The sequence below is a fragment of the Telopea speciosissima genome, unplaced genomic scaffold (genome assembly GCF_018873765.1).
Source record: "Telopea speciosissima isolate NSW1024214 ecotype Mountain lineage unplaced genomic scaffold, Tspe_v1 Tspe_v1.0410, whole genome shotgun sequence".
NCBI lineage: Eukaryota > Viridiplantae > Streptophyta > Magnoliopsida > Proteales > Proteaceae > Telopea > Telopea speciosissima.
The window spans coordinates 4515-17289 of NW_025317746.1; the positions used below are offsets into that span (position 1 = coordinate 4515).

General features: G+C 42.5%; 1 protein-coding gene across 1 annotated transcript; it reads right to left on the reverse strand.

Moving 5' to 3' along the window:
* Positions 1-2467: 2467 nt before the first annotated feature.
* Positions 2468-4203, reverse strand: LOC122648061. Its single transcript, XM_043841331.1, has 4 exons — positions 3808-4203; positions 3430-3702; positions 3052-3315; positions 2468-2596 (listed from the first exon to the last, which is right to left on the reverse strand). Exons 1-4 carry the CDS (start codon positions 4201-4203, stop codon positions 2468-2470), a joined length of 1062 nt encoding a protein of 353 aa, XP_043697266.1.
* Between the last annotated feature and the right edge of the window lie 8572 nt (positions 4204-12775).

Sequence of the window (12775 nt, forward strand, 5' to 3'; positions counted from 1 at the left end):
TCCATGGCCAACTTCGAGTCGATCTCGATAGAAATATAATGGAGGTTCCTCTCTATGCACAAAACCACTCCTTTGTGGATAGCTATCAATTCCATGCTAAGAACCGAAGCTTCCGACCCTTTACCAACATAGGCCAGAATCGGATCTCCTAAGGAATCACGAATGAGACCCCCATAAGCAGCTCTATCTCCTTTCAAGGACCCATCACAATGGAGAGAAATCAATTGAGCAGGGGGCTTTGGCCAGAAACAGATTTTGGGAGCCGAATTGGCCCACTGCACTTGGACCCCCCACTTGTCAACCAAAAATTGATTCCTAGGAGTATGGGCAGCCAATAACGGACATTGAGAACCTTTAGTGGAAACATCAAATTTGATGTCTTGAAGGATCTTATCATAAGACCTTGATTGATTACTAAAGAGCCGTTGATTCCTCTCCCACCAAACATGATAAATCGTGGCACAAAAAGCAAGCTTGGGAATAAAATCCATCTTATCTTTAGCACAAACCACATGAGAAAGCCAATTGACCACATCAGTCAGGGTAGCAGGTCCTTTGCCATTTTTTTTTTTTTTTTTTTTTTTTGATAAGTAATTTGTGAATGTATAGAAGAAGAAAAGAAAGATACAAGAGAAGGGAACCTACTGACACCCCTTAGACAGACCTAAGGAGGAGAAAGAGGCCCCACACCTCCGAGGACAAACCCCTCGGATATTCAAGGAGAACCACCCAAACCCAATTATGGAGGCCTAAACTGGGCCTTACCAACAGAATCATCATGAATCAGCCGCATTAGGTCCTCATGAAACTCTTGAGGATAGATAATAGTTTCCCCATCCCCACTATTTATGGAAGCAATAAAGTCCGCCGGTTAGGTCCTTTGCCATTGATAGAACACATAGAGCTAACCCTATCCCAAATGGTATTAGAAAAGGGACAGGCAAAGAAGAGATGGGCATGGCTCTCCAAACCTCCCCAACACAGGACGCAATTCTGTCCTACAGCAATATTCCTTCTAATGAGTTGGTCTTTAGTTGGCAACCCTCCCATCAGGCACCTCCAGGTAGTACAAGAGTGCCTAGGAAAAAAACCAGGAAACCAAACAAGCTTATTCCAATCCACCTTTGTTGCACTACTTCTAATAAGATCCCAAGCCGACTTGGTAGAAAAGAGACCATTAGAAGTTTCCTTCCAAACAATAAGATCCTCCTCACCACTCACAATAGGAATACTAGGGAGATCCCTCAAAATAGTTATCAGATCAAAAGAACCCTGAGGGGGCAGATGCCAATGGCCATCCCTAATAAAGTCCGAAACCAAGGCAAGCCGGTGAGAACCGGCATCATAACGGATCCGATCTCCATATCTTTTAATCAAAACCCCTTTAGGATGCCAATTATCCAACCAAAGTCTAGTAGCTTGGCCATTCCCAAAAATATGATGGATATGTAGCTCAACCTGATCTCTAAATTTGAGGACTTTCCGCCAAACCCAAGAGCAATTTTGGGGGATCTTTGCAATCCAAATAGAATCTTTCTTTAGGTAGCGGGTATTGACCCACCTAACCCAAAGACTGTCTTTCTTAGAGGCAATCCACCAAATTTGTTTAAAAATCCCTGCAATATTCATATCAGAAATTCTCCTAATACCAAGGCCCCCTTCAGCCTTAGGTTTGCAAATCTTATCCCAAGAGATGTAATGTACCTTACGATCAAGAGACGGGCCAGACCAAAGGAAGTTGGAGAAGATGGATTCCAGCTTATTCTTTAGAGCTCCAGGCAGCCCGAAAATCTCTGACCAGTAAATGTAGCAGCCTTGAAGAACAGAGCTTAAAAGTTGAAGCCGCCCTGCAAAGGATAAGAGCCGAGCTTTCCAACCATGAAGCCTACTCCTCACTCGATCCAAAATGGAAGAACAATCTGCAAAAGCCAGCTTTCGAGCAATGAGAGGAACACCTAGATACCGGATAGGTAACTTGGTATCCACAAAGTTCGTTAATTCCAAAAGTTGTAGTCTGGCCGTGTGGGTGAGGCCCCCTAAAATAATAGAGGACTTAGCCCTGTTGAGTTTCAACCCAGAGTAGGTATGAAAATCATCCAAGGCCCCCAGGCAGGCCGAAACAGAATCTGTGGTGGCCTTCACAAAGATCATCAAGTCGTCGGCAAAGATAAGGTGGGAAAGGTGGGAACACTTACACCTGGGAAGCAAGCTAATGCTGCCTTCCACCTCCAACTTCCTCATCAAAGTTGAAAACCCCTCCATGGCAATAGTGAACAAATATGGCGAAATAGGGTCCCCCTGCCGTATTCCCCTACCCCCTTTGAAAAAACCAGTAGGACTTCCATTCAATAGGATGGAGAAGCAAGGAGTATCAATTCACCCAACCAATAAACTTCGTGGGAAACCCATTCTGTCCATTAAATCAAACAAGAACTTCCTACTAAGGGAGTCATACGCTTTATGAAGGTCAATCTTCAAGATGCTCTGTTGGGCTAGATCCTTTTCGCTCTATACCTCGAACCACATCATGACAGACAAGGATGTTGTCCACAATAGACCTCCCCTTGATAAAAGCTGACTGGGAATCACTTACCACCTGCCCAATTACTCCTTGTAATCTATTAGATAAGATTTTAGTAATGATCTTATAAAAAGATTGCAAAGAGCTATGGGCCTATATCCAGCAAAAGAAGAGACATCTCCCGTCTTAGGAATCAAGCTAATAAAAGTAGCATTAATCGAACTTGGAAGGCGAGACTTCAAAAAGAACCATTTCACTGCCAAAGTCAAATCCTCACCAACTACTTCCCAAGAATGCTTGAAGAAAGCAGCCCCAAACCCATCCGGTCCTGGAGCTTTGGAATTTTTCATAGCAAACACAACCTCCATAATCTCCTTATTGGACACCCTCCCAATAAGACCTTCTTGTTGGGCATGGGATAAGCCGTATTGCAAGGGAACCGTGCTAGGAAAAAAACCACCATCCACCGAATCAGTCCCAAATAATTTCTTATAGAAAGAGACAGCTTCATCTTTAATTTGGTTGGAAACCTTAACCATGTCACCTCCTTCCCCTTGAATTTCCAAAATATGCTTCCTATTCTGCCTGCAGATCATGGACTTGTGAAAGAAGCTATTATTCCCACCCCCCAGCTGAATATGCTTCACCCTTGATTTCTCCCTCAAGAATTTTTCTTCAATGGCCAAAGCTTCCCATAACTTCACCTTAGCTTGAGACTCCAAAAGAACCAGATTCTGGTTATCAGGGTGATCACCAAGATTGCATTGAATTTGGAACAATTCAGCCTCTGCAGCCTTCACCGCAATGAAAACATCTCCAATGCACTCTTTATTCCATTTTTTCAGTTCCTTTTTAACATTCCTTAACCGGGCAGCAAACCTCATGATAGGATTGAGAACCATACTAACTGGCTGCTCCCAGCCCTCCCGAACCATCTCATCATAACCATCCTTGCCAATCCAAGCCTCAAAAAACCTAAAAGGTTTAGGTCCGAAATTAGCCTCCTCTAACACAGCCAGCACTACTAGAGAGTGGTCAGAGAGACCCGGAGGGTAAAAAGTAGCCTCTGAAGATCTAAAAAAATCCACCCAAGCCAAGTTGACCAACACTCTATCAAGCTTACAGCAGATCCTAGCATCGCCACTTTGTCTGTTATTCCATGTCATAGCTTCCCCTTTCCACTTTAAATCAATCAGCCCAGAGTCATCAATAAAATTATTGAAATCATCAATAGCCTCCAACCGAATAGGTTCCCCACCAAATTTCTCATTTTGATGCCGAGTAACATTGAAGTCCCCTAAAACAGTCCAAGGGGTAGTAACAGCACCAGCAATACTCCCCACATCTTCCCACAAATCCTTCCGGCCTGCCATAGTATTTAGAGCATACACTACAGTGCACAGAAAAGGGTTTGAGGTACCCACAACCAACACCTTAACATGAATAAACTGCTTAGATTTTTGAATTTCTTCAACATTAAAGAAATTAGGATCCCAACCCAACCAAATCCGAATAGTATTATCAATCTCCCCATTATGCACATATTTCCAATCTGAAATAAAATTATCAAAAATGGCAGCACAGTTCTCCAACCTAACTTTAGTTTCCAAGAGACAAACCAATTTAGCTTGATGGTCTTTGCACACCTTCTTAATCCCCAGCTGTTTGGTTGAGGCATTCATGCCTCTTACATTCCAAACTAAACACTTCATTTAGCAACCAGGTTAAAGCCATCAACTCCACCCGTACTAGGTCCATCTCCCTTAACCTCACTAGAGTCTTTCGGGTTTACAAGAACCCGTTGGGCCTGGAACTTAGACCCCCTCCCCATGGTTCGGCCTAGAATAGAATAAGAAATAGAACCAGATTGACCCATACCTTTTCCAGAAAGCCCTTGAATTGATCGAATGTCCGCAGCTTGCTTCTTTAGTCTTTCCATATTGGCCGAGGGCTTAGCTGGAATTATCCCTTTCTCCTTTGATCTCAACAGATCTTCAGCTCTGTTATCACCTTGCATAGGCGCCCCAGCAGCACCCACCAACGGATTTGGATCAATCATCTTCAAAGATTCCAAAGCTGCCACCTCACCATCCCTATTTAAAGAATTAATTTCAGTTGCCTTTCCATCCATAGATAAAGCACTAGGATCACTTTCCACCAAAACAGATTTTGAATTTTGAGTCAAGAAAGGGCAGCTATCCACATTAGGGATAATAGCTACAGGTTGGGGGGTGAAACTTATTTCCTCCAAATCTGCCCCAATTATTCCTCCTTCTTCCATGCACAGCACGCTAGGGGTCTCAGCTTCCTTAATTGTGTAGTCACTGACATCATTCTCTCTCTCCATAATTACTCCATCGACCCTCTCTCCACCCTCAACTATTCTTTTCTTCATGGCCAACGCATAGGCTTTAGTAGGAGAAGACCCAGCTGTCTCTTTCATGACATTTGAATTTTCCAGATTTTCCACACCAACCCTCTTCTCCCCATCTTTCTTATTTAATGAATCCCTTGACTCTTGCTCATCATCCAGCCCATCTCCTAATAAAATATTGCAAGAATCAGCATCCAACATCAGCTCCTTTGGATCATATGCAACCTCTTCCGTTAGATCTTCCAACAATGCAAAAGCATTAATATGGACAACATCCTTCCCCTTGTCAGTAGCAATATCTCCTCTACCCTTGTCTTTTCCTGCAAATAAGGGATCTGCCTTCACTAGAGTATCTTCTCTATCATCGGATCCAGCAAGGGCAATCGGCTGCTTAGAAGCTACATCATCACTAACCTCCTGCCCATCAGCACCACCACCACCGGCCAATGCTCCTTCAACAGTCCCCGAAGTTCCTTTCACCCGCCACTCTCTTCTCGGCTGAGAGGATTTTTGAGTTTGACCATTATTCCCAATCTTGCAAGAATCCAAGAGGTGACCAAACACAATACAGTGTTTGCATCGAGGGGGTTTCCACTCATAAACCACCTTTTGATTAAATGCGAGTCCATCTTCTCCATAAACCGGAACAGCCAAAGGAAGCTCCTTATCAGCAGACACTTCCACACACAAGCGGGCATAAGACAATCTCTCCATAGAACTTGTCATTTTATCTGCCACAATAGGCTTGCCAATAACACTTCCGATAGAACTGAGAGCTTCAGAAGACCAGAAATGAAAGGGGAGATTGGGTAACGAGACCCATACCGGGACAGAGCATAAATTCACCCTTTCTAAGGATACATCTGGACTCCAAGGGCGCAAGATCATTGGTTTTCTTTGAACATACCACGGCCCTCCTTCAAGGACTTTAACTTTGTCATCTTCAAGATTAAAGCGAAAAATAAAAATTCCACTCTCTAATAAATTAACATCAACATGACCTGCAATCTTCCACTGTTTCAATAAAACATCCCTTGCAAAGGTAAAGCTTGGCCTGCCACCAATGAAGTGCCCCATAAGGGTGTTCTTCCACCGTTCAAGTCCCTTGCTGACCATTGCCTCCGGGCATTTCGCAGCCAAAACCCCATCAATCAACTCTGGTTTCACATAGGACAGCTTGAGACCATCACCATAAGTCAAAGAAGAAGAAGAAAAAAGAGCAGACCAAGGAACACCAGCCTTCCCCTTCCTCGAATCTCTAACACCATTCTCAAAATCTTCATTATGCTGAGTATTACCATCTTTCCCAGCCCCTTCAAGGGCAGCAGCCTGAATCGGTTCTAGAACCTGTACCACACCATCTCCAATATTCTCACCATGCACCACCGGAGCACCATCCCCCACCAAACCACCAAGGGTAGGCCACACCTCCTTCCCCGAGCCACCAAGAGCAGCACCACCTTCCCCCAAGCTGATATTCCCCCCACCTTCCCTTCCTCCCGGATTGAGAAGAAGGGGAGGACCATTAGCCGAAGCTAATGGCCTGCCGGCCATCACCAAGAGCAAACCAAAACACTCCCTCCCAAATCACCAAGAGCAAACCAAAAACTTAGCCCGATTGGAAGACCTCGGTATGGGTCTCGTTACCCAATCTCCCCTTTCATTTCTGGTCTTCTGAAGCTCTCAGTTCTATCGGGAGTGTTATTGGCAAGCCTATTGTGGCGGATAAAATGACAAATTCTATGGAGAGATTGTCTTATGCCCGCTTGTGTGTGGAAGTGTCTGCTGATAAGGAGCTTCCTTTGGCTGTTCCGGTTTATGGAGAAGATGGACTCGCATTTAATCAAAATGTGGTTTATGAGTGGAAACCCCCTCGATGCAAATAGTGTTTGGTCACCTCTTGGATTCTTGCAAGATTGGGAGTAATGGTCAAACTCAGAAATCCTCTTGGCCGAGAAGAGAGTGGCGGGTAAAAGGAACTTTGGGGACTGTTGAAGGAGCATTGGCCGGTGGTGGTGCTGATGGGCAGGAGGTTAGTGATGATGTAGCTTCTAAGCAGCCGATTGCCCTTGCTGGATCCGATGATAGAGAAGATACTATAGTGAAGGCAGATCCCTTATTTGCAGGAAAAGACAAGGGTAGAGGAGATATTGCTACTGACAAGGGGAAGGAAGTTGTCCATATTAATGCTTTTGCATTGTTGGAAGATCTAACGGAAGAGGTTGCATATGATCCAAAGGAGCTGATGTTGGATGATGATTCTTGCAATATTTTATTAGGAGATGGGCTGGATGATGAGCAAGAGTCAAGGGATTCATTAAATAAGAAAGATGTAGTTGGTGTGGAAAATCGGAAAATTCAAATGTCATGAAAGAGACAGCTGGGTCTTCTGGGTGGAACAGCAGATGGAGTAATTATGGAGAGAGAGAATGATGTTAGTGACTACACAATTAAGGAAGCTGAGATCCCTAGGTGCTGTGCATGGAAGAAGGAGAAATAATTGGGGCAGATTTGGAGGAAATTAGTTTCACCCCCAACCTTTAGCTATTATCCCTAATGTGGATAGCTGCCCTTTCTTGACTAAAATTCAAAATCTGTTTTGGTGAAAGTGATCCTTGTGCTTTCCTATGGATGAAAAGGCAACTGAAATTAATCTTTAAATAGGATGGTGAGGTGGCAGCTTGGAATCTTTGAGATGATTGACGTTGGTGGGTGCACTGGAGCGCCTAATAAGGTGATAAAAGAGCTAGACACTTTATAAAATACCAAAGCCCTCGGCCAATAAAAGACTAAAGAAATGCCGCCAAATAATCCCAATTCGACCCACCCAGGATCTGGTTCTAAACCGAAAATGAACATATCCGAAAAATAGGTATCGATTCAGGCCCAATGGGTTCGACCCTCAACATCGCATCCACACGTCTAATAAGAGATGACACTTTTAGAAAATTCCAAGCCCAAAAGAGTATGTAAAAAATACTCAACCAAAAATGAGCAAAGACCATCAAGCTAAATTGGTTTGCCTCAATCGAAAATGAATATATGTCGAAATAGGTATCGATTCGAAGGTCACGACCCTCAACATCGCATCCACATGTCTAATAAGAGATAATGACACTTTTTAGAAAATCCCAAACCCAAAAAATTACAGAAATGCCCCCAAATAACCCCAAACGACCCACCCGGTCTAGTTTAAACCGAAAATGAACATATGTCGAAATAGGTATCGATCCATAGGTCACGACCCTCAACATCGCATCCACACGTCTAATAAGGGATAAGGACACTTTTTACAAAATTCAAAGCCCAAAAAAATACAAAAATGCCCTCTAATAACCCCAAATGACCCATCCGGTCCGGTTTAAACCAAAAATGAACATATGCCGAAATAGGTATCGATACGAAGGTCACGACCCTCAACATCGCATCCACACGTCTAATAAGAGATAAGAACACTTTTAGAAAATACCAAACCCAAAAAAGTACAGAAATGCCCCTAAATAACCCCAAACGACCCACCTGGTCTGGTTTAAACCAAAAATGAACATATGTCGAAATAGGTATCGATTCGTAGGTCACGACCCTCAACATTGCATCCACACGTCTAATAAGAGATAAGGACACTTTTTAGAAAATCCCAAACCCAAAAAAGTACAGAAATGCCCCCAAATAACCCCAAACGACCCACCCAGTCTGGTTTAAACCGAAAATGAACATATGTCGAAATAGGTATCGATTCAAAGGTTACGTCCCTCAACATCACATCCACACGTCAAATAAGAGATAAGGACCCTTTTTAGAAAATGCCAAGCTCATAAAAGTATAGAAATGCCCCCAAATAACCCCAAACGACCCACCCGGTCTGGTTTAAACCGAAAATGAACATATGCCAAAATAGGTATCGATTTGAAGGTCACGACCCTCAACATCGCATCCACACGTCTAATAAGAGATAAGGACACTTTTTAGAAAATCCCAAACCCAAAAAAGTACAGAAATGCCCCCAAATAACCCAAAACGACCCACCCGGTCTGGTTTAAACCGAAAATGAACATATGTTGAAATAGGTATCGATACAAAGGTCACGACCCTCAACATCGCATCCACACGTCTAATAAGAGATAAGGGCACTTTTTAGAAAATCCCAAACCCAAAAAAGTACAGAAATGCCCCAAAATAACCCCAAACGACCCACCTGGTCTGGTTTAAACCGAAAATGAACATATGCCGAAATAGGTATCGATTCGATGGTCACGACCCTCAACATCGAATCCACACGTCTAATAAGAGATAAGAAAATTTTTAGAAAATCCTAAAGCCAAAAAAAGTACAGAAATGCCGCCAAATAACTCCAAATGACCCACCCTCTGGTTTAAATTGAAAATGAACATATGTCGAAATAGGTATCGATTCGAAGGTCACGACCCTCAACATCGCATCCACATGTCTAATAAGAGATAAGGACACTTTTTAGAAAATCCCAAGCCCAAAAAAGTACAGAAATGCCCCCAAATAACCCCAAACGACCCACCTAGTCTGGTTTAAACCGAAAATGAACATATGTCGAAATAGGTATCGATTCGAAGGTCATGACCCTCAACATCGCATCCACACGTCTAATAAGAGATAAGGACACTTTTTAGAAAATCCCAAGCCCAAAAAAGTACAAAAATGCCGCAAATAACCCAAACGACCCACCCGGTTTGATTTAAACCGAAAATGAACATATGCCGAAATAGGTATCTATTCGAAGGTCACGACCCTCAACATCGCATCCACACTTCTAATAAGAGATAAGGACACTTTTTAGAAAATACCAAACCCAAAAAAGTATAGAAATGCCCCTAAATAACCCCAAACGACCCACCTGGTCTGGTTTAAACCGAAATTGAACATAAGTTGAAATTGGTATCGATGCGTAGGTCACAACCCTCAACATCGCATCCACATGTCTAATAAGAGATAAGGACACTTTTTAGAAAATCCCAAACCCAAAAAAGTACTGAAATGCCACCAAATAACTTTAAACAACCCACGCACCCTAAATGAACATATGTCAAATTACGTATCGATTCTTAGGTCAAGACCCTCAACATCGCATCCTCCCATTTAATAAGAGTTATCAAGGACACTTATTGGAGCATCCCAAACCCCAAACAACTCACCCGGTTTGGTCTAAACTGAAAATGAACATATGCCAAAATAGGTATCGATTCGAAGGTCACGATCCTCAACATCGCATCCACAAGTCTAATAAGAGATTAGGACACTTTTTAGAAAATACCAAACCCAAAAAAGTATAGAAATGCCCCCAAATAACCTCAAACGACCCACCCGGTCTGGTTTAAACCGAAAATGAACATATGTTGAAATAGGTATCGATTCGAAGGTCACGACCCTCAACATCGCATCCACATGTCTAATAAGAGATAAATACACTTTTAAGAAAATCCCAAGCCCATAATAGTACAGAAATGCCCCCAAATAACCCCAAACGACCCACCCGGTCTGGTTTAAACCGAAAATGAAGTTAGGAAGAAATTGGTATCGATTCGAAGGTCACGACCTTCAACATCGCATCCACACGTCTAATAAGAGATGAGGACATTTTTTAGAAAATGCCAAGCCAAAAAAAGTACAGAAATGCCCCCAAATAACCCCAAACGACCCACCCGGTCTGGTTTAAACCGAAAATGAACATATGCCAAAATAGGTATCGATTCGAAGGTCACGACCCTCAACATCGCATCCACACGTCTAATAAGAGATAAGGACACAACCTTCAACATCGTATTCACACATCTAATAAGAGATAAGGACACTTTTTAGAAAGTCCCAAACCCAAAAAAGTTCAGACATGCCACCAAATAACTCCAAACGACCCACCCGATTTGGTTCGGACCGTAAATGAACATATGTCGAACTACGTATCAATTCGTAGGTCACGACCCTCAACATCGCATCCACACGTTTAGTAAAAGATAAGGACACTTTTTAGAGAATCTCATACCCAACAAAAGTACAGAAATGCCCCGAAATAACCCAAAATGACTCACCCGGTCTGGTTTAAACGAAAAATGAACATATGGAAAAATAGGTATCGATTCGAAGGTCACGATCCTCAACATCGCATCCACACGTCTAATAAGAGATAAGGACACTTTTTAGAAAATACCAAACCCAAAAAAGTACAGAAATGCTCCCAAATAACCCCAAACGACCCATCTGGTATGGTTTAAACCGAAAATGAACATATGTTGAAATAGGTATCAATTCGAAGGTCACGACCTCAACGTCGCATACACACGTCTAATAAGAGATAAGGACACTTTTATAAATACCAAACCCAAAAAAGTATAGAAATGCCACCAAATAACCACAAAAGACACACCTGGTTAGGTTTAAACCGAAAATGAACATATGCCGAAATAGGTATCGATTCGAAGGTCACGCCCCTCAACATCGCATCCACACGTCTATTAAGAGATAAGGACATTTTTTAGGAAATACCAAACCCAAAAAAAGTACAGAAATTCCCCCAAATAACCCCAAACGACCCACCCGATCTGGTTTGAACCAAAAATGAACATATGCCGAAATAGGTATCGATTCAAAGGTCACGACACTCAACATCCTATCCACACGTCTAATAACAGATAAGGACACTTTTTAGAAAATTCCAAGCCCAAAAGAGTACAAAAATACCCCCAAATAACCCCAAATGACCCACCCGGTCAGGTTTAAACCGAAATTGAACATATGCCGAAATAGGTATCGATTCGAAGGTCACGACCCTCAACATCGCATCCACACGTCTAATAAGAGGTAAGAACACCTTTTAGAAAATCCCAAACCCAAAAAAGTACAGAAATGCCCCCAAATAACTCCGAATCACCTACCCGGTCTGGTTTAAATAGAAAATGAACATAGGTCGAAATAGGTATCGATTCGAAGGTCACGACCCCGAACAATGCTTCCACATGTCTTCTAAGAGATAAGGACACTTTTTAGAGAATCCCAAACCAAAAAAAGTTAAGAAATGCCCCCAAATAATCCCAAACGACCCACCTGGTCTTGTTTAAATCGAAAATGAACATATGTCGAAATAGGTATTGATTCGAAGGTCACGACCCTCAACATGACATCCACACGTCAAATCAGAGATAAGGACACTTTTTAGAAAATCCCAAGCCCATAAAAGTACAGAAATGCCCCCAAATAAACCCAAACGACCCACATGGTCTGGTTTAAACAAAAAATGAATATATGCCGAAATGGGAATCGATTCGAAGGTCACGACCCTTAACATTGCATCCACACGTCTATTAATAGATAAGGATACTTTTAAGAAAATACGAAATCCAAAAAAGTACAGAATGCCCCCTAATAACCCCAAACGACCCACCCAATCTGGTTTAAACCGAAAATGAACATATGTCGAAATAGGTATCGTTTCGAAGGTCACGACCCTCAACATCGCATCCACACCTCTAATAAGAGATAAGGACACTTTTCAGAGAATCCCAAACCCAAAAAAGTACAGAAATGCCCCCAAGTAACCCCAAACGACCCACCCGGTCCAGTTTAAACCAAAAATGAACATATATCAAAATAGGTAGTGATTCGAAGGTCACGACCCTCAACATCGCTTCCACACGTCTAATAAGAGATAAGGGCACTTTTTAAAAAATAACAAACCCAAAAAAGTACAGAAATGCCCCCAAATAACCCCAAACGACCCACCCGGTCTGGTTTCAACCGAAAATGAACATATGTCGAAATAGGTATCAATTCGAAGGTCACGACCCTCAACATCGCATCCACACTTCTAATATAAGATAAGGACACTTTTTAGAAAAATAATAACCCATAAAAGTACA

Bases quoted from the DNA above. Each gene is read 5' to 3' on its own strand.
- LOC122648061 (XM_043841331.1), bottom strand. From the start codon at position 4,203: ATGAATGCCTCAACCAAACAGCTGGGGATTAAGAAGGTGTGCAAAGAC. The intron at 3,703-3,807 runs GTTACTCGGCAT...ATTGATTTAAAG, and splicing joins CTGTTTTAGGGGACTTCAAT to TGGAAAGGGGAAGCTATGAC. The intron at 3,316-3,429 runs GTTAGTATGGTT...ATTGCGGTGAAG, and splicing joins GGGAGGGCTGGGAGCAGCCA to GCTGCAGAGGCTGAATTGTT.